Raw genomic sequence first — 16,329 nt, 5'->3', positions numbered from 1 at the left:
GAGGCCCATATCGCCTCAATCTTCAGGTTCCAATAAGCCAAGCAAGACACCAGCGTGAAAGCAAGCAGCAAGCCAAGTATCGGGTTGAATGTCGTCCTGTGGGAGAAGTAAAGTCATAGGCTCACCTGATGTTACTTTGGTACTGGCGCTTTACAGCCAGTCAGTTCATCTTGGCCGCAAGCCCCTTGAGACTCACGACCAGTAATTTTATTTTCCATCCGAGCACTTGCGGTTGTGCTCCTTATGTAACATCGTCTCTGACGAGAGAATGGGTCTGTCGTTTACAATTGCTGCTGGTCTTTGCCAGCGCAGTCATTCTCAGGTCAGAATCCCATGGGACTCATGACCAGATTTTACTGTCTCAAATTCAAGACTCCCCCAGCCTGGAGGGCCAGGTCCCCGTGTTTATATTCCGCAGGAACAGGGTGGCCCGGTTATACCCCCAGGCACTGGGTTCCCTTTTCGTCGCATTCTTATGTAACCATATGTAACAATATATAGCAATTCAGTCCGTACCTCACAGGAAACACATTACGTCTCCGCTACAAAGCCCAACCGGTTAATGCTGTTTAGGGAAACAGTCGCTGTTTATTGTGAGAACCATACGGAACACACAGATACACTGTGTGGTCAGAATGTATTATTTTAATGTTGAAGCAGGTGGTACATATAGTTACCGATATGCTTCAAAGGGCTGAACACTATGTTGCTGAACAAACCCAGTTTTGGGTCGCGTGAAGTGCAACACAAGTCCCTGCCATCTCTTGCGTTCCTTGCACCCAGTGCATAAAATAAAAGCATAACGAGGAGCGCGTCCATTCGTCCCTCCGAAAGTACTGATCGCATACAGACGGAAGATGGTGTCGGTGTGTGCACTAAATTCGGTTGAGCCCGGTTCCGGTATAATGCGCACCCCACACGAGGCTCACGTCTCAGCTTTACCACTTGCCTGTGAATTGTTCTCAACGACCGCAGCACTGTGTCGCCGTGCATATGCGGCAACTTCTCCGTCATGTTTGTATTGCGGGATGCGTCGTCAGCTGTGTAAAGGCAGTAGTCCCGCTGGCTCCAACGAACATAAAATGCATCATACCCACTTCTATGGAGTGGAGCCTTTCTGCAGAAGCTAGTTGTCGCGCCACCTGCCAAAGAACTGGCTGGCTTTTGTGGAACCCAAATGTCCATTTAATGTCCACATGAGCCCACCGTAGGGTTGTCTGCAGCAACTAGAGACGGCGTAGCCATGTTGCCAGCCCCTCAACTGCCGCGCCGAAGCTGCGTGGGAACACGGAATTCTGTCGGTCGTTTGACAGTACAGTTCCTCTCGAAGCCAGACACGGTGTCTGCAGACTTTTTGGGGGGGGGGGGAGCTCATGTAGCTGTAATTACAACGTGGCTAAAAGTGACATAGTCTCACATCGCAAAGGACTTCTCTTCCAAAGGTCAAAAGCAAGGAAATGTAAGTGTGCAGGAAAATGGAACACATTTCTGCCCGGAATAGTAGCTTCATTCGAGAAACACAGTCTTTAGTTAAAACCCTTTGGTGTTTGCAGTTATCCCTGCTTTCCCGTATTTCGTCTGGTTACTAGGCGACAATATTGCAAAAGCGGTATAAATCCCCACTGCAGTTTCCATGCTTGGTAACTGTTCCTGGTACAGCGACATCACTCTGCAGCTCTAAAGCGCTAAGCGACTAGAAGTTTGTAAACAGGACTGGGCGTCATGAACCGCCAGCCTCCACTGGCGCGAGATCCCAGTTTCGGACCAGAGATTCAAATGAAAGCATTTACATCAGGTTTCAACATTACGTAGAAAACTCCCCGTTGGCTGTTTCGTGAGTTTAAAATGACGAAGAAGACGTGCACCTGGAAATCTGAAGGAAATTAGTACGGAGCTGGGAGTGACATGATTTCTTGGAGACTGATCAGAAGGGAGGCAGGAGGCTGAAACTGGCTCAAGGCCGTGACTATCAGCAGGCTCTGGCATTAGCGGGTTGTGTGTTTTACTGCGGATACTTTAGGATTAGGATTTTGGCAGAACTGCTTGATAGAAGCGAAGCAAAGCTCTGCCAGCTGTGACCATCCAAACCTGTTACAGTTCTCCATGGACGTTAAGGTCTTCTTTAGCCATTTCGGAAGGGCGACTGGTTTATTGGCGAGACAGACGGATTTATTAGCAGGTTATGACTTGTTCTTCGTATCTGAACAGAAAACAACTGTCTTGTTTTTGTTTACATGCAGTTTGGACGGCCGGAAGGGGACAGGGTCACCACGGGAGGCAAGTCTGTAGTTTTCCGAAGATGTGAATTTTGCTTTGTTGAAATGTGTAGCTGTCATAAAGTGTCTTCAGAAGGGAGTAGCTGGACCCTAAACTAAAGAAAATAGACGCTCACACATCTGGGGTTCCGAGTTCTGTATCTTGGGATCTGTTTTATTCTCAAAGTTCGTTATGCGGATAGCAGGAGGAATTTGGCTAGTTAAAATCAGCAAGTAGGAAACGAATTATTATCTGGGAGAGAGGCCGTCGGTTCAAATCCTTCTCGGGGCATAAAGCGACGCTCCAGCAGGATAAATAAACAGTTTCTGGACAGCGGAAGTTGTGTTGTTGATTTCGAGCAGTGGACTGATTTCAAGTGTGCAGTTTCCGGTTGCTTCAGTTATTACCGTAACACGATCCTGACAGGAGTCAAGTGATCTACCGAAGCCGGCACATAAGTACAAAGATAGAGTGGGGATGGTAGCACAGCCGAAAATCGCCCGTCTGTCTACTGAAATCTGGTTTAATATTATAATGATCCGCGCTTTCCAATACTGCCTATTAACCAGCGTATTCAGTCTCGGGTTTAACCCTTTCCAATTTGTAAACGAGATGTATGGCCCAGAATTTTGGGATTGACAGCAGGAAGGATATCTCATATGTTCTCAATTCAAAATTCGGGCTGTAAGCTGCACCGCTATGCTCACCATAAAAGCACGTCTTATTGTTACGTAACAAGTCGGCATGAAGAGGGTTAATATCCTTTCATTGTTGCAATTATCATAATCCACTGTACTGGGTTGAAACACCCCAATAATGCCCATTTTCTCTGCCGGCACAGACTGGAAGCCAAGCCAGCACACAGACAAATATTTTCGTGTGTAGTTGCGCATCTTCTTCTGCGCAGGCAAGGATCTAATCCTTACCCCCACATGCACACCTGCCCTCAAACAATCGCAGTCCTTCCCATCTGTGCAGAATTCGACACACGCCGGCGGCCATATTTCCGTACGCCGTCCTGCCATATTCAGATTCGAATTGCTTTCCCTTTGACTGTGGTCTTTAGCGTCTCTTCCGGGACATTTATTCGTTGCGGTGAAAGCGCATGATTAAAATCCGGGGCGACCCATTTTCTTTGGCCCCCATGCAAGTGAGATGAACGCTTAATTTAGCCCGTGAGAGCACAGTGGCTGCTGTGTGCGCTGCGCCAACCGCTGTAATGTTCAGAGCTCTGCATTCTGCCCACACAGCGGTTTTCCTCGGTCCTGGAGCAAATGCTGTGTTGGGACCGAAATTCCACGTTGCACTGCGTGCTTCACATGCAGCCTCATTCCCCAAATATTTATATAAACATTTCATCCCAATGTAAAATCAAAATCTCACGCTTTCTCTGTTCATAACGAAGTCCACTTCCTAACGCTTTACCTTCCATCAAAACGTACTTCTGCCGGAGGGACGAGCGGGCACTGCCTGGGACCTTCAAAGCAGGAATATTTTTCTCCCCCCCCCCTTAATCTAGTCTCTTTCACTATTCCACCCCTGGGGTCTTCTTGTTCTTCTTCGGGTATGTCACACCGCGAGTAGGCAAACTTATGGGGTGGGGAAAACTCTTCTGTGTTGAAGGAGATCTCCGCTGTGGGGATTTTGATTCGCATCGGATGTTGAGAATAGAACGGAGTAACTTTGTAACGACAAGGCAGCCCCCGAGGGCTCCCAGACAGACCTATTTACAAGAAGTACGAACTTCAGAGCTTCCCTGGCTCATTCTTAGGGGACAAACCGGACGGAGCGTACAACTAATTACTCTTCTACATCTATTATCAAAGTTGAAAATACGTGGAGCCTCACCTCCCGCCCCCATGCACGCATTCGTTTTGTAGTGCTTACACAGAGGAACATAACTAACGAATTCCATGAATTAGAATCCTCAATGAGAAGCTGACAGTTGTCTAGTCAGTCAAAAAATTATTCGCGTTTTACGGAACCGAATGTTCGTTGCAGTGTTCACAAGAGTCGGCCACTGGATCCTATCTTGAGCCAGATGAATCCAGTCCGCTCTCTTCCACCGTATTCTTTCAGGTCTGTTTTAATATTTTTCTCCCATCTACGCCTAGGTCTCGTAAATAGTATCTTCCATTCTAGTTTCTCGATCAAATTTTTGTATGTATTCCACGTGTCTTCCGACGAGAGCGTATTACCTCATTGATCGTCCAAACAGGTCTGACAGGTATGAAGCTCCTCACTGTGTAATTGTGTCTATCCTCCTGTTACTTCCGCTCTGTCTATTCCGTCCAGATGTCCTCTCAGCGTATGCTCTTTCCTTAACATGAGAGACCAGGTTTTACACGCATACAAACCAGCAGAAAAAATATACGTAGTTTTTTGTACTTTCATCTCACGAAAGCGGCGTTCACAGATGGCAGCACGTCCTGGGGACCGATTCTCTAAATGTTTCCTCAGCACTGCGGCGCTGTCTTTGCCTCAGGCATACATGACATGGACGACGTTTCGACAGTTGGCTCTGCTCCCATATACTCTGTCCGTACTTCTAGACCCGATCGCATTCAGTGGAATGCTGCGTGGATTTGTTCTAGTCCACTGGGACAAGGATTGCAGGGCGACTCTTGTTTATAACAGGTGTCTAATTGCAATGCGTCACCTTCCCTTCCTCCCACATTGGAATTGCAACCAGTGCCTCAGGCGTAGCGTAGGGGCCAGCTATAGAAATACGAAGAACGTTGATATGCTTTCTTGATACGTGTATTTGTGGTAACAGCTGGGATAGCGAACCACAGGAGTCAACTCTCGCAACGTCCGTGTGAGTTTGTTGGCTATTTAACGACTCTATGAGTATCCGCTGTGAGTGTACACAACTGAAATAAGGAGTACAGTCTTCTGGGATGTGACGTCGTGTAGTCTGATGCCTCCATCTTCAGGGTCGAAGAATTAGCCAAGTAAGCAGAAGCACGTGGGTACAGAAGCGACAATGCAGGCAGTAGATTCCTCTGAAATGTTATTTATGTGCAAAACTGCACGGAGTCACATCCCAGGAGACCGTAACCTTGATAGTTACTGCCATGGCTGATGGCCCAGGAGTAAGGAAACGGCCGTCACTTGTGTTGCAGGTCAACTTCGGGGACGTCTTCATCCCGAACAACTTGGAGGTTCCCAAGCCGCGGGTGTTGCCTGAGTTCAAGAGGCTAGCACATGGGCTGAGATCAGGCAACATCAGCGTGCTGGATGCCAAGACATTCTACATTCCCAACCTACACTATGATGGAGCTGGACCGGATGCATACTTCTGGGTTGGTAATGGCACAGAACCCAGTCCCCTGGGCATCAAGGTGCCCAGTGAGATGGGTAGGTGAGTACAGTGTTACCAGTTTTCACCATGAACGTCAGTGTTGCTGCGGTCTTCCTGTCGGGTTTCCAGGAGACATCTGCCTGGAGTCAGGATCGGGAGGGGCTTCTGCAAGTTGGGCTGTGTTTATGTGCTCTGGGTGAGCTCGCTGCTTCAATGGAACTTTATATAATTTGGTTCCAGCTTCGTGCAAAATATAATTAAAATGAAAACAAAAACAAACTCCGAGGCTTTAGTCCGCAAGCGAACTATACCGACCGAACGACGGCCGCTTGTCGGCGAAGTTTAGTGCCAACTTTAGCAGCTAGAGGATGTCACGTGGTCAGCGCAACGAATCCCCACGGCTGTTAATTTCGGTTTTCTAGACCGGAGGCGCTACTTTTCCATTCAAGTAGCTCCTCAGTTATCCTCACGAGGCTGAGTGGACCCAGTTCCAGACCCACTACTTCTCAGAAAATCTGGTAGCGCCGTAATCGAACCCGGGACCTCTGGAACTATAGCCAGGAACCCTGACCACTAGATCACAGAGGCGGTCGGAATTAAAATCACATTCGTAAAATAAGTTCCAGGACGCGTGCTTAATATAACTTTGCCTGAAACCCGATTTTAGCCCTGAACATCCGAAATGCTCGTATCGATACACTGAAGAGTGCAGTCGCCGTGGCTGAAGCACGCGTATTCGTGCATTCAAACGCCGCTAATAGAAGTGCACGCACAATTCTATATAATTAGTGTTAAATATAATAAAATTCAATATACTTATATACCTTTGAAGAAAGCCGTCTTCTTGGATGTGGTCGTTTCGGAGGAACGTATCGCCTCCATCTTCAGGGTAGAAAACAAGAAGAAATCCGCGAGCGAACCAGCTAGAGCAGGTGCAACAGTCTGTCTTCTACCCTGAAAATGGAGGCGATACCTTCCTCCGAAACGTCGGTTAACACAATTTCTACACGGCGCCACATACCAGAAGACGGCTTTCTTCGTAGTCGCCGCTGTCAAAACCTCAAATTTTACATACATACCTTTGTTACCTTTTTGATATATATATATAGCCCCCCCCCCATCTAACCGAATCGCGCCTTTGTATGGTCTCCTCGAAGCTCCTGAGAATGCACAATCCCGCGTCACACATCTCACACTTCAGCTCCCTTTCCATTTCGTCATTTCACTGCCATTGTATGATGAAATTAAACTGCGATATTCGAATTCACTGTGAACTCACAGCAAACTGAATGCGCTATTTATCTCAGCTATGGTGCAAACGTCTGTTTGCGACCATAGAACCGGCTTGGGACTGATGTATGAAACAAAGAATTCTCTCTCCAGTCTCTTCTGTAATCCCATAATTTTCAGTTTCAGATCTGAAGAGTGTAGCAAAGATGTGAACTTTAATGACTTTATAATGCAGAACCACTTTGTGAAGAAACACGACACTCTTTTGTACAGTACACATCAAATTACAAAAAAAAAAAGTGTAACTATTCTGCCTAAACATTTTCAAATCTTATGTTATGTGACATTATGTTCTTTGCTGATGGAAACAAAGTTAATTCCATTCCTTTTTTAAAAAAAATTATATTAGACACAACATTTTTAAGAAAGTGCTTAAAATTATTTAAAATGCCCAACAGCAGCAGACATTTAAATAAACTCTGTCCAGCTCACCCTACCACTCTTTAAAAAGTGTGGCGTTTTAAGTTTCATAGTTTTGACAATGAATCTGTAGATTGACATGACCTCACCGTCAGGCCTTTATATTGTTAACTCTGTGCAAAAGTGGAGCTCCTCTCTGCCTGCTTGTTCCAGTTTGGACCCACTGCGCGGATACCAGGGAGAGGACATAGAGATTCAGCTTCCAGGGAATCTCACGGTATACGACATTGACTGGCTGGCCGTGTGGTGTGTGCAGTATAGACATAACTTCGGTCACGTGCTCATACCAAAGGATCTTGATGTGCCGCCTGCAATGGGGCAGACCAAAATCACTGTAAGCATGGCAGATACTTTGGTTTACCAACTTCTCATACCACTGAGGACATCTGGCCTCCCCTTGTGGCTACATCTAACCCGCTGCATGTCACAAGCTGATCAGATCAGCTCAAGGTACTTACGGCCACAGCCGAAGAGATCGGTTGTTGTTTATCAGTTAGTGCAGCATTTTTGTCAGGAAGTCATATCAAGTGTGACATACCAAAAGATGAAAGAACAGGCTCTCATATTATCTCTAGCAGTGATCATTTCAGGAAGTAATATGGACTTTCCTGTGTAACTGCATTTATATCTGAACAACCTTGGCATTTCCAGTGCAAAGTTCTGTGATGAAGCTTGTCAGCAAAAGGGTTAAATGGCATCAAGTCCCTGCTGTTGCATTGTCACCTTCTTTAGTGTTTATCAATAAATGAAGTACGTTTTTTGGCAGAAGAAAGACACTAAAGAGCATTAGGGTGCCATCTGTTGATGACAAGTTGAAATACCAGTGTAATCTAAGTGTGAACTTCATTCTAAACGTCTCAGAGACATGATCTGGAGTGCCTACCACATCTCGGAGACAGTGTTAGTCAGCAATAGGTTAACAATACACCCATTTGCTAAGAGGCTAACAGAGAATAAGCAATGTCATTTACACCCTTAGGAGTTGTGGAGTTTTATATGTTCTACTTTCTGCCAAAACCTTTCACATTGCAAGACCGTTCTATAATGCTGTCACAATGGAAGCATTATCACTGCAAGAACGTTTTGTGTTTGAGATCCTCAAAGTGGTGATTACTGCCTTCTGAGATGCGATGATGGGTAGGCTGATAGAAGTTGAAGTCGAATCATGTTTTGAAGGAACTTACTGCCCACCTCTTTATGTTACAAGACATAACAAAGCAAGTAATGAGCAAGAAGGAAGCAGCACTCTACCTCAGCTTCACATATCTCTGATCCTGATGAAGGAGGCAGTATGTACCTTTGAAACACCAGTGAACTTCCATTACTTATTATAATTAGGTTTCTTTCTGCTGTATAGCAGTACTGATGTAACTTTCACTGTGTATATTTCTTGCATGCTTTTCAATGGGTGCTGGCAGCCGCCCTGGTGGTATAACCCTGTAAGTACAGTCAACTAGATTTAAGTGTGCTTAAGTATGTTTATCTCTTAGTACTTACATAGGTGCCTTAATAATGAGGAAAAATGAAATTAGTGAGAAAATTAGAAATTAGAATCTCTGCATACAGTGGGTGCTGTTGCCCAGAACTGTGACCAGAATACCGAAAGCTAACATATATAAAACAACATCATAACCAGCTGCAATGCATGGATGTGAAATATGGTACATGACTGGAAAGGATAAAGTTATATTAAATACATGGGAGATGAACTTCTTGAGGAAGACGTGTGGAGCAATTAACTGATGAACGGCTTTTGAGAATCAGAACTAAGCAAAGACAGAGGGAATTATGTGAAACCGCTGATCTGGTAGTGGATATTGAAGGGAGAATTTTGGAGTGGTTGGGGAATGTGATTAAAATTGATCAAATAAGGGTGGATTGGGAAATTTTTAGAAATAGAAGATAAATGGGAATGTGCATAATTAGATGGCTGGAACATACAGAGAATGATTTATGGGAGCTGACATTGAGGAGATGGAAGCAAGAGGCAAATTAGATATAAAAATTGGCATGCATATCAAAGGAGGTCAAAGTTCTAGAGGTCTGCAAAGTCAAGGAAATAAGTAAGTAACTTTATATGCATTGCTGTGATAATATTGTACACTCTGCCTCACAGCTTGTACCTCTGGTCTGCTCTGCTTGTGCAGAAGACTGTTGCTCTTGTGACAGCAGTGTTGCAGTCATGATGTGAAGTATGCCTCTCTGATCTTACCAGCAAATTGTGTTGATAGTGCAGGGATTGTAAAAGGTAAAGCTATCCCTGTAACAGGCCGTGGAGGTCCCTAGGGTTGTGAGACATCGAGGCTCCCCACATTTTCTAGACAATCGGCTCACAGATAGCGGTGATGTCAGCCTTATGCACCGGCTGCCCTTTACCCCCAGGAAGATTCCTGGTACTCGTTTCTGTTAGAGTTTGAGTTGACTCCAGGGCCATAGTGCGGCTGGAAGGATAAGGTCAAGTGAGAAATCCATTGACCTCATCGGGAATCGAACCCACGACCGCCTGCTTTGTAGTAAGTGCCTCAACCAACTATACTACCGTGGTGGCACAGTTGGTCAGTTGGTCGGTTGAGTTCAGGGAATGTAACTTACAGTATACCGACAAACAACCACTGAGTCCATTCCTGTCAGCCACGGTGCATTTGAAAGGTTGGTGTAGCAGTATTGGGAGGTGCTTGGTTCGAATTTGGACTAGGACACCAGAAACCATGACTAAGGTTTTTTGTGGTTTTCATCAGTTCCTCCAAGGAAAATGATAGTATACTACTTCAATTAGGCCAGGACTGCTTCCTTCCAAATCCTTCCCATTTCATCAGTCATCATGCCATTTGACACCGTGCAGTCGAGCTACTAGTAGCATTGTACAATAACCTTCCCTCAAAGTACAAATGTACCCTGATATCAGTGGTTTTTACATTCCACTTGCATAATATGAAAATGAATAAATCAGATGTTCCTTCTATAAAATATATGTAAAAATGCGAATTTTATTTCCCAGCATATATATTTCAATGATAAAATTGGTAATTGTGGCATCTTTATCCCGTTTCTTTCCTTGAAGGGAAAGAAGCAGCGCTGTGTGTATATGTGTCTGTCCCTACCTTATTTATGGTTCAAATTGGCTGGCACATCTTTACATGAACGTTCTGCCATCGTTACTGTGCAGACGAGCAGTACGACATCAGATCCAGCAGCAGAGCGGTCCCTCAACTGTCGGCAGCTGCTGAATGAGCGTCTGCAGGTGCAGTGGGAGTTGCAGGGTGACATGGTACAGATTCAGCTGGCTGCTCGAATGAGAGAGGACCAGTACATGGCATTCGGCCTCAGTGGAGAGCAGGGGCGCTCCTACATGATTGGTGGAGATGTCGTTGTGGCATTCTATGACAGTGAGCGAGGCACATTCCGTGTCGAGGACTACTACATGACAGCCACAGCTCAGGTTTAATATTTCTTATGCAAATCACTGTATAATCTGTGACACAAAAATATGGTCTTACACATTGTCTTGTATCAGTGTGTAACTTACTCAGTCTGCTTCTCTAAAGGAAGAACATGCATTGTAGAATAATATTGTCACCCATATGAAGCAAATAACAGCACAGTGCCTAAGCACAGGCTGTGGTTACTTTCTTCCTCACCCTTTACAGTACATTATTATGCATTCTTTGTACAGTGTACATGTACATAGGGCTTGCCATATCTGTCTCTCTGTTTATACACAGAAGAACTATTGGATGGATTTTGATGAAAATCGGTCTGGACAATAAACCATTAGAGGCTGCCCCAGGACAGTTTTGTTAAATCATCTGTGAACTGATAAATTCAACACTTATTACTATACACTGATGTTTCTTTCTCTTGTATTGTAGCTGAGTTCATATTAACTGGTACCTTGCTTCCTGCAGTGCGATGGGAAGAGTGGCGTATGTCCGGATGAGCGTCTTGGTGGGCGCAATGATGCAGTTTTGGTGTCTGGAGAACGAAAGAATGGCGTGACTACGATTGTGTACAGGCGACCGCTTCAGACCAATGAACCAATCAATGACCGAGCCATTCCCACTGATGTAGAAGTGAGTGTCATAGCTGCTATAGGACCTCTCAACAGCCGAAAGGAAGCAAATGCCCATGCCACTCCTGACAGAACAGCTGGTAAGAGCACCTTTATTGTCTTGCAGCCGGGCATTTTAAATTCACTGGTTCTGTGTGGCCGGCAAGTCCACGTCAATGTGGTGCTAATGGTATCAGCACTGCAAAAACAACTGGTCAGTTGGAATACATGCATGGACAGTAATTGTTAGTTTGTCCATCATAACGGATAAAGTATGTAAAATTCTCATTAGTGCTCAACTCTCAACAAACAATCTCTCTTCTCATGAGTCTAGAGGAGATATCCTGAATATTCTTGTTTCTAATTTGTGCTCTTTCGTTACATGTTCTTTGAACATTTGAATTTCACAGCTGTTCAAAGAATATAAGCTGAAGAGGTAAGAAACCTTTTCATCTAGGCAGAGACACTAACAAGATAAATATTGAAACCACTGATACTGATTTCAGAATTTGAAAACAGGAATCTGGTCTGAAGGGTAATTGAATGCTTGAAAAAATGTGAAGGTGAGAGTATCAGTGATGTCTGCTGTCCTTTACATCTCAAACATGTAGGCTACAGAGAAGCACTGAGCAAGTTGGCTTAAGTGGTAGTTGTTCTAACTTATATTCTGGAAATGTCAAGATTGTGTCTCAGCTAGGACAATTACTGTTCAGACTTTGGCTCTTCATGGCTTAGTCATCCATGCAAAATCTAGGAATGGTACCTTATGACCGCATTCTTTCCAGTTCATTATTCATTACCATCCCATCACTACAGAGTCTGAATTATTGAACATTAAATAATCTATAAATGACTGCAACAATGATGACAACAACAACAACAGCCACCACCTCCACCACCTATAAAGATGCCAGAGGAAATGTTTATATTTAAGTAGATCACTAAATTGTATTGTTATTTTGTGTTTAGTTTACTGGCTTAGACATTTGCTCAAGTAGTCAAACCTAACCTCAAAGATTCACACTTTTGCTGTGCTAATATTTAACATGAGAAGGTTTTATATAAAAGTGGTCAATGTATTTATGCTCTGGCATCATAAAGAATTCGATATGCCTAGCTTTGATGGCATTAATTGTAATAATGACATAGCCTTCATTATTTCTTTCAAATTTTATACAAAAATAGACACACAGAAAGTTTAATATTTATTGAAGATTTATCACTACATTACATGAATCATGCTACTGTTAGTCATGAATCATAAATCTGCATAATGACCATGGTCTTATTGGAAATCCTACGAGTCCTCTCAGAGATGGGGCTAATGGTGGCAGGATGGGCAGGCAGGTATTTTGTGCAAAATCTAAAATGTTCATATGAATTTTCACTGTTACTGACAGGATTATGTTTTTAGAATATAGTGTGTGCTTGACAGAAATGCTGTATTTGCTCTTTTACAGATGATATTCGTATTGACTTTAGCAGCAAGAGTGACCATGCATGTACCATGTCACTCTTTGATCTTCCGGATGAAGATGAACTGAAGCCTTGGCCATCTGCAATCATTACAGGAGAGACTGTATTCTCAGCTCGCATTGGACCTACAGGGGGGAAGAGGGGCTACACACCAATCACAGGCAAAGTTTGATTTTGCAGACAGTAAAGTAGGAAACAGAATTATTTGCTGTATCATGGATCAAGTAGACTGAATTAAACAAGTTATCAGCAGGTACAGCATGTTACCTCCATAAAGCACAGTGGTAACCATATATACCGCCTGCTTTTGCATTCATAGGGTCAAGCGGTAGCATAGTTGGTTGAGGCACTATGCTACAAGCCGGAAGGTCGCAGGTTCAAGTCCCGATGAGGTCATTGGATTTTTTCAATTGACCTAATCCTTCCAGCTGCACTACGGCCCTGGGGTTGACTCAGCCTCTAACAGGGTGGCTGACTACTTCTTTTTAGCATTCATAACTCTGCAGTTTGCCCACACAGTGTGTTCATATCTTTTATATGATTCTCACCATAAACAGCGATTATTTCCCTAAACAGGAAAAGAGTAGAAACACTTTGTAATACCTTGATTTATAAAATATATATACATTGTTGAGCTAATTTTCCATTTAACTTTTAGTGTACCTGATGATTTTCTTATAATTATTCCTCGAGGTGTGGACATGAACAACAAAAACAGCAGCAGAAAGACCTGATTGGTGATGTTGGTTACAAATAAATCAGATTAAAATTTCTTTCTAATAGGCCAACCATCTTGGGGGATTGCTTGGTACATTAACGATATGCTGATCCCAGAAATATATGTAGAACGAGGACAGACCTACACGTTCATAGTGGAAGGTGGAAATGACCGAACCAATCCTGCACGGTATCATCCTTTCTACATAACAGACAGCAGTGAGGGTGGTTTTGGCCAGAAGTCTGAAGCCGAGCAGAAGAAGCAGCGTGTGTTCGCAGGTGTACGATATGATGCAGAAGGGTACCCATATCCCACAGCAGGTGAATTTACATTTTTATTTATATAGATTTATTTCCAGTTCCATAGATCCAGCGAGGCTAAAATGCCATTGGATGTGGAACGTGTCCCATACATGCATAGTCTCAAAAACGATTGAAACCAGTCAAGACAATAACTTTTCTTATACATGATTGGACAGATTAAAAAAACATGCAAGATAGCCACAATATTTATACACAAAATAGTACATTTAAAAACATAAAGTTGACATCTTACAATCAAAATAATCAAAATTTACAGTTGTAAAATCAGAAATTTCAATACTTTCAATACAGTCAAATTTCAAAATTCTTATTTATAACAATAGTATTCCTATAATAATAGTATAATTGTTTGTTTATTCAGTGGCTTTGTCTTTCTTATTCTTTTTTATTGTAAATCTTATTTCATGGTCATATGTTAAACTATTTATTAACTTTAAAGTTTAAAAGTTCTAAGGTTTAAACTTAAAATTTAAAAGTCATAACATGTTTCGGCCAATATGGCCATCATCAGCTGTTAGAATATATCCAATGCTGCTTTCTGTGTTTCTTCTATTACATGTGTAGGTCCCTTGGATGCACCCCTGTGTCTGTAACGTGTGGAATTTCATTAGAATTTTGTGTACGCAAAGTTATTTTTGTGCCGTGTGGTTATTATTTGTGCACTCACTCACTCCTCTTGTTCTGAATGTGGGGTGAGGGTGAGACTGTCCCTTGGTCCATAGGCCCATTGTTCCAGGCATGGATGATACATGAAAGAAATTAAGCATTTGGTAGAATGAGAATTGGCAGAGGAAACTGAAGTAAGTCTACCTTATTGCCACTTTGTCCACCAAAAGTCCACATGAACTGCCCTGGGATCGAACCCAGGCTTCCGTATTGAGAAGTCGGTGACTATCTATGTTATGGTACAACCACAGCAATATTGTTAGTAGCTCAGACTGTACAGTGTTGGATGGTAAGATGAACAGGGAATTAGAAAGACACAAGGAAGCAGTCATGGCAATATTAGAGGTACTATCCTAATAATTTCCTGGAGGAACTGAGGAAAAATCACAGAAACCTGAATTAAGATAGTTGGTTTCCAGTGCAAGATTTTAAAGTGGGACCTCTGTAATATGAGGCAGGACTGTTAACCACTCATTTGTTATGGTCAGTGATTTATTATTGATATGTGAATCAGCAGTGGAAGTTGTTGCACAGAATCAGTGGAGGTATAAATGGAGACATCCAGCAAATAACAGCTCATCATCTCTGGATATTCTGAATGAGAATTGAACCTAGGATAATTAAATGGGTGTCACATGTTATTTGGAGAATATAAATGCATGTGGTGTCAGCAGGCAAATTCTCTTTTCATCACAGAATTATCTGTCAATACAGTAACAGAATCTTAACAGTTTCTTGTACTGTGAAGAGTGATGTCAGTTAAACAAACAACTTACATTAGTAACATCCCCACAAAACTGCATGGAAGTGAATGTTTTTTTGCACTCTTCTTTCTACTCTCCGTTTTCCTATGAACCTACTGGTGCATTGCAGCACAAGTTGCAAACACTTTCACCATGTATATCTGTCTGGTTGCATTTAACAGCTTAGTAGTGAGTGGATTTTCATTAAATTTAACATAGGGGTTTAACTAAAATTTGTATAAAAATTTTAGTTTGGTTAAAATTGGACAACAATAGTGGACCTATACGCATATCTATGATCATCTCAAGTGGAACTTCCTAAAAATTTGTTGGAGTGAAAAACGTTTTGTGCAAAAGTTATACAGAGACCTGAAACACATATTATTTTCAATACAATTTTTCTGTAAGTCTTATCTTTTTGAGCCACTGAAGCAGAAGTGAATGAACTGGCCACAGACATTATGCTATGGATACATTTCACATCATGTATTCCTTGCCAGTTTCTTTATCAACCTTTGCTGTGGCTAGAATAGGACTAGCCTCACATAACTCACCGGAAATAAGATCCTTGAAATGGGAGTTCAGTTGTATTTGTGATAACTAATAAAGTATTGGAGTTAGGCACGTGAAATTTAGTACAGACCTATAAGTTCTGTAAGACACATTCTTTTATGTGTTGACAATATAAACATATAAACATGGTTAAGTTGAAAGACTCTGAGGTTATGTCTGTCAAATTTGAAATAGTTGAAATCTCTGTTATGCAAAAGTATGCATGGAACTCAGGCATCAGAGTGTGTAATTGTTAATTTGCAATTCACTTTAACCTTACCATGTAGTTTGATGCAATGCTGTGGTAACCTGTCACATTATTTGTTTGTTTGCCTGCTCAGCTGGTCGGTATTGTGAATGGGCGCACACAACTGTTGACCGCTCAGCAGAAATGGAGACGTTTCTTGAATACCTGAGCACATTGCGACTGGTGTGCGATAATGGTGAGCCTGCCTACCTCAACTGGACTGTAGCACCAGAAACACCAGATCTTTTGTACTATCAGGTGGGTGTGGCATCAATTCAGTTCAATT

The 16,329-nt window shown here is 42.8% G+C and overlaps 1 protein-coding gene across 1 annotated transcript in view; it reads left to right on the top strand.

Moving 5' to 3' along the window:
- The window catches only part of LOC111873532 (protein Skeletor, isoforms B/C), an 86,185-nt gene that overhangs the window by 66,352 nt on the left and 3,504 nt on the right, over window positions 1-16,329 (top strand). Inside the window, exons 5-11 of the mRNA XM_023868314.2 lie at window positions 5,382-5,620; window positions 7,424-7,604; window positions 10,437-10,709; window positions 11,176-11,419; window positions 12,779-12,955; window positions 13,578-13,832; window positions 16,138-16,301. Coding sequence (XP_023724082.1) covers window positions 5,382-5,620; window positions 7,424-7,604; window positions 10,437-10,709; window positions 11,176-11,419; window positions 12,779-12,955; window positions 13,578-13,832; window positions 16,138-16,301 — 1,533 coding nt within the window. The remainder of the gene's footprint in view (window positions 1-5,381; window positions 5,621-7,423; window positions 7,605-10,436; window positions 10,710-11,175; window positions 11,420-12,778; window positions 12,956-13,577; window positions 13,833-16,137; window positions 16,302-16,329) is intronic.

This window comes from Cryptotermes secundus, unplaced genomic scaffold, assembly GCF_002891405.2.
Source record: "Cryptotermes secundus unplaced genomic scaffold, Csec_1.0 scaffold395, whole genome shotgun sequence".
Classification (NCBI taxonomy): domain Eukaryota; kingdom Metazoa; phylum Arthropoda; class Insecta; order Blattodea; family Kalotermitidae; genus Cryptotermes; species Cryptotermes secundus.
The sequence above is the reverse complement of the archived record's forward strand: the minus strand, read 5'-3'. Positions and strand labels throughout refer to the sequence as shown.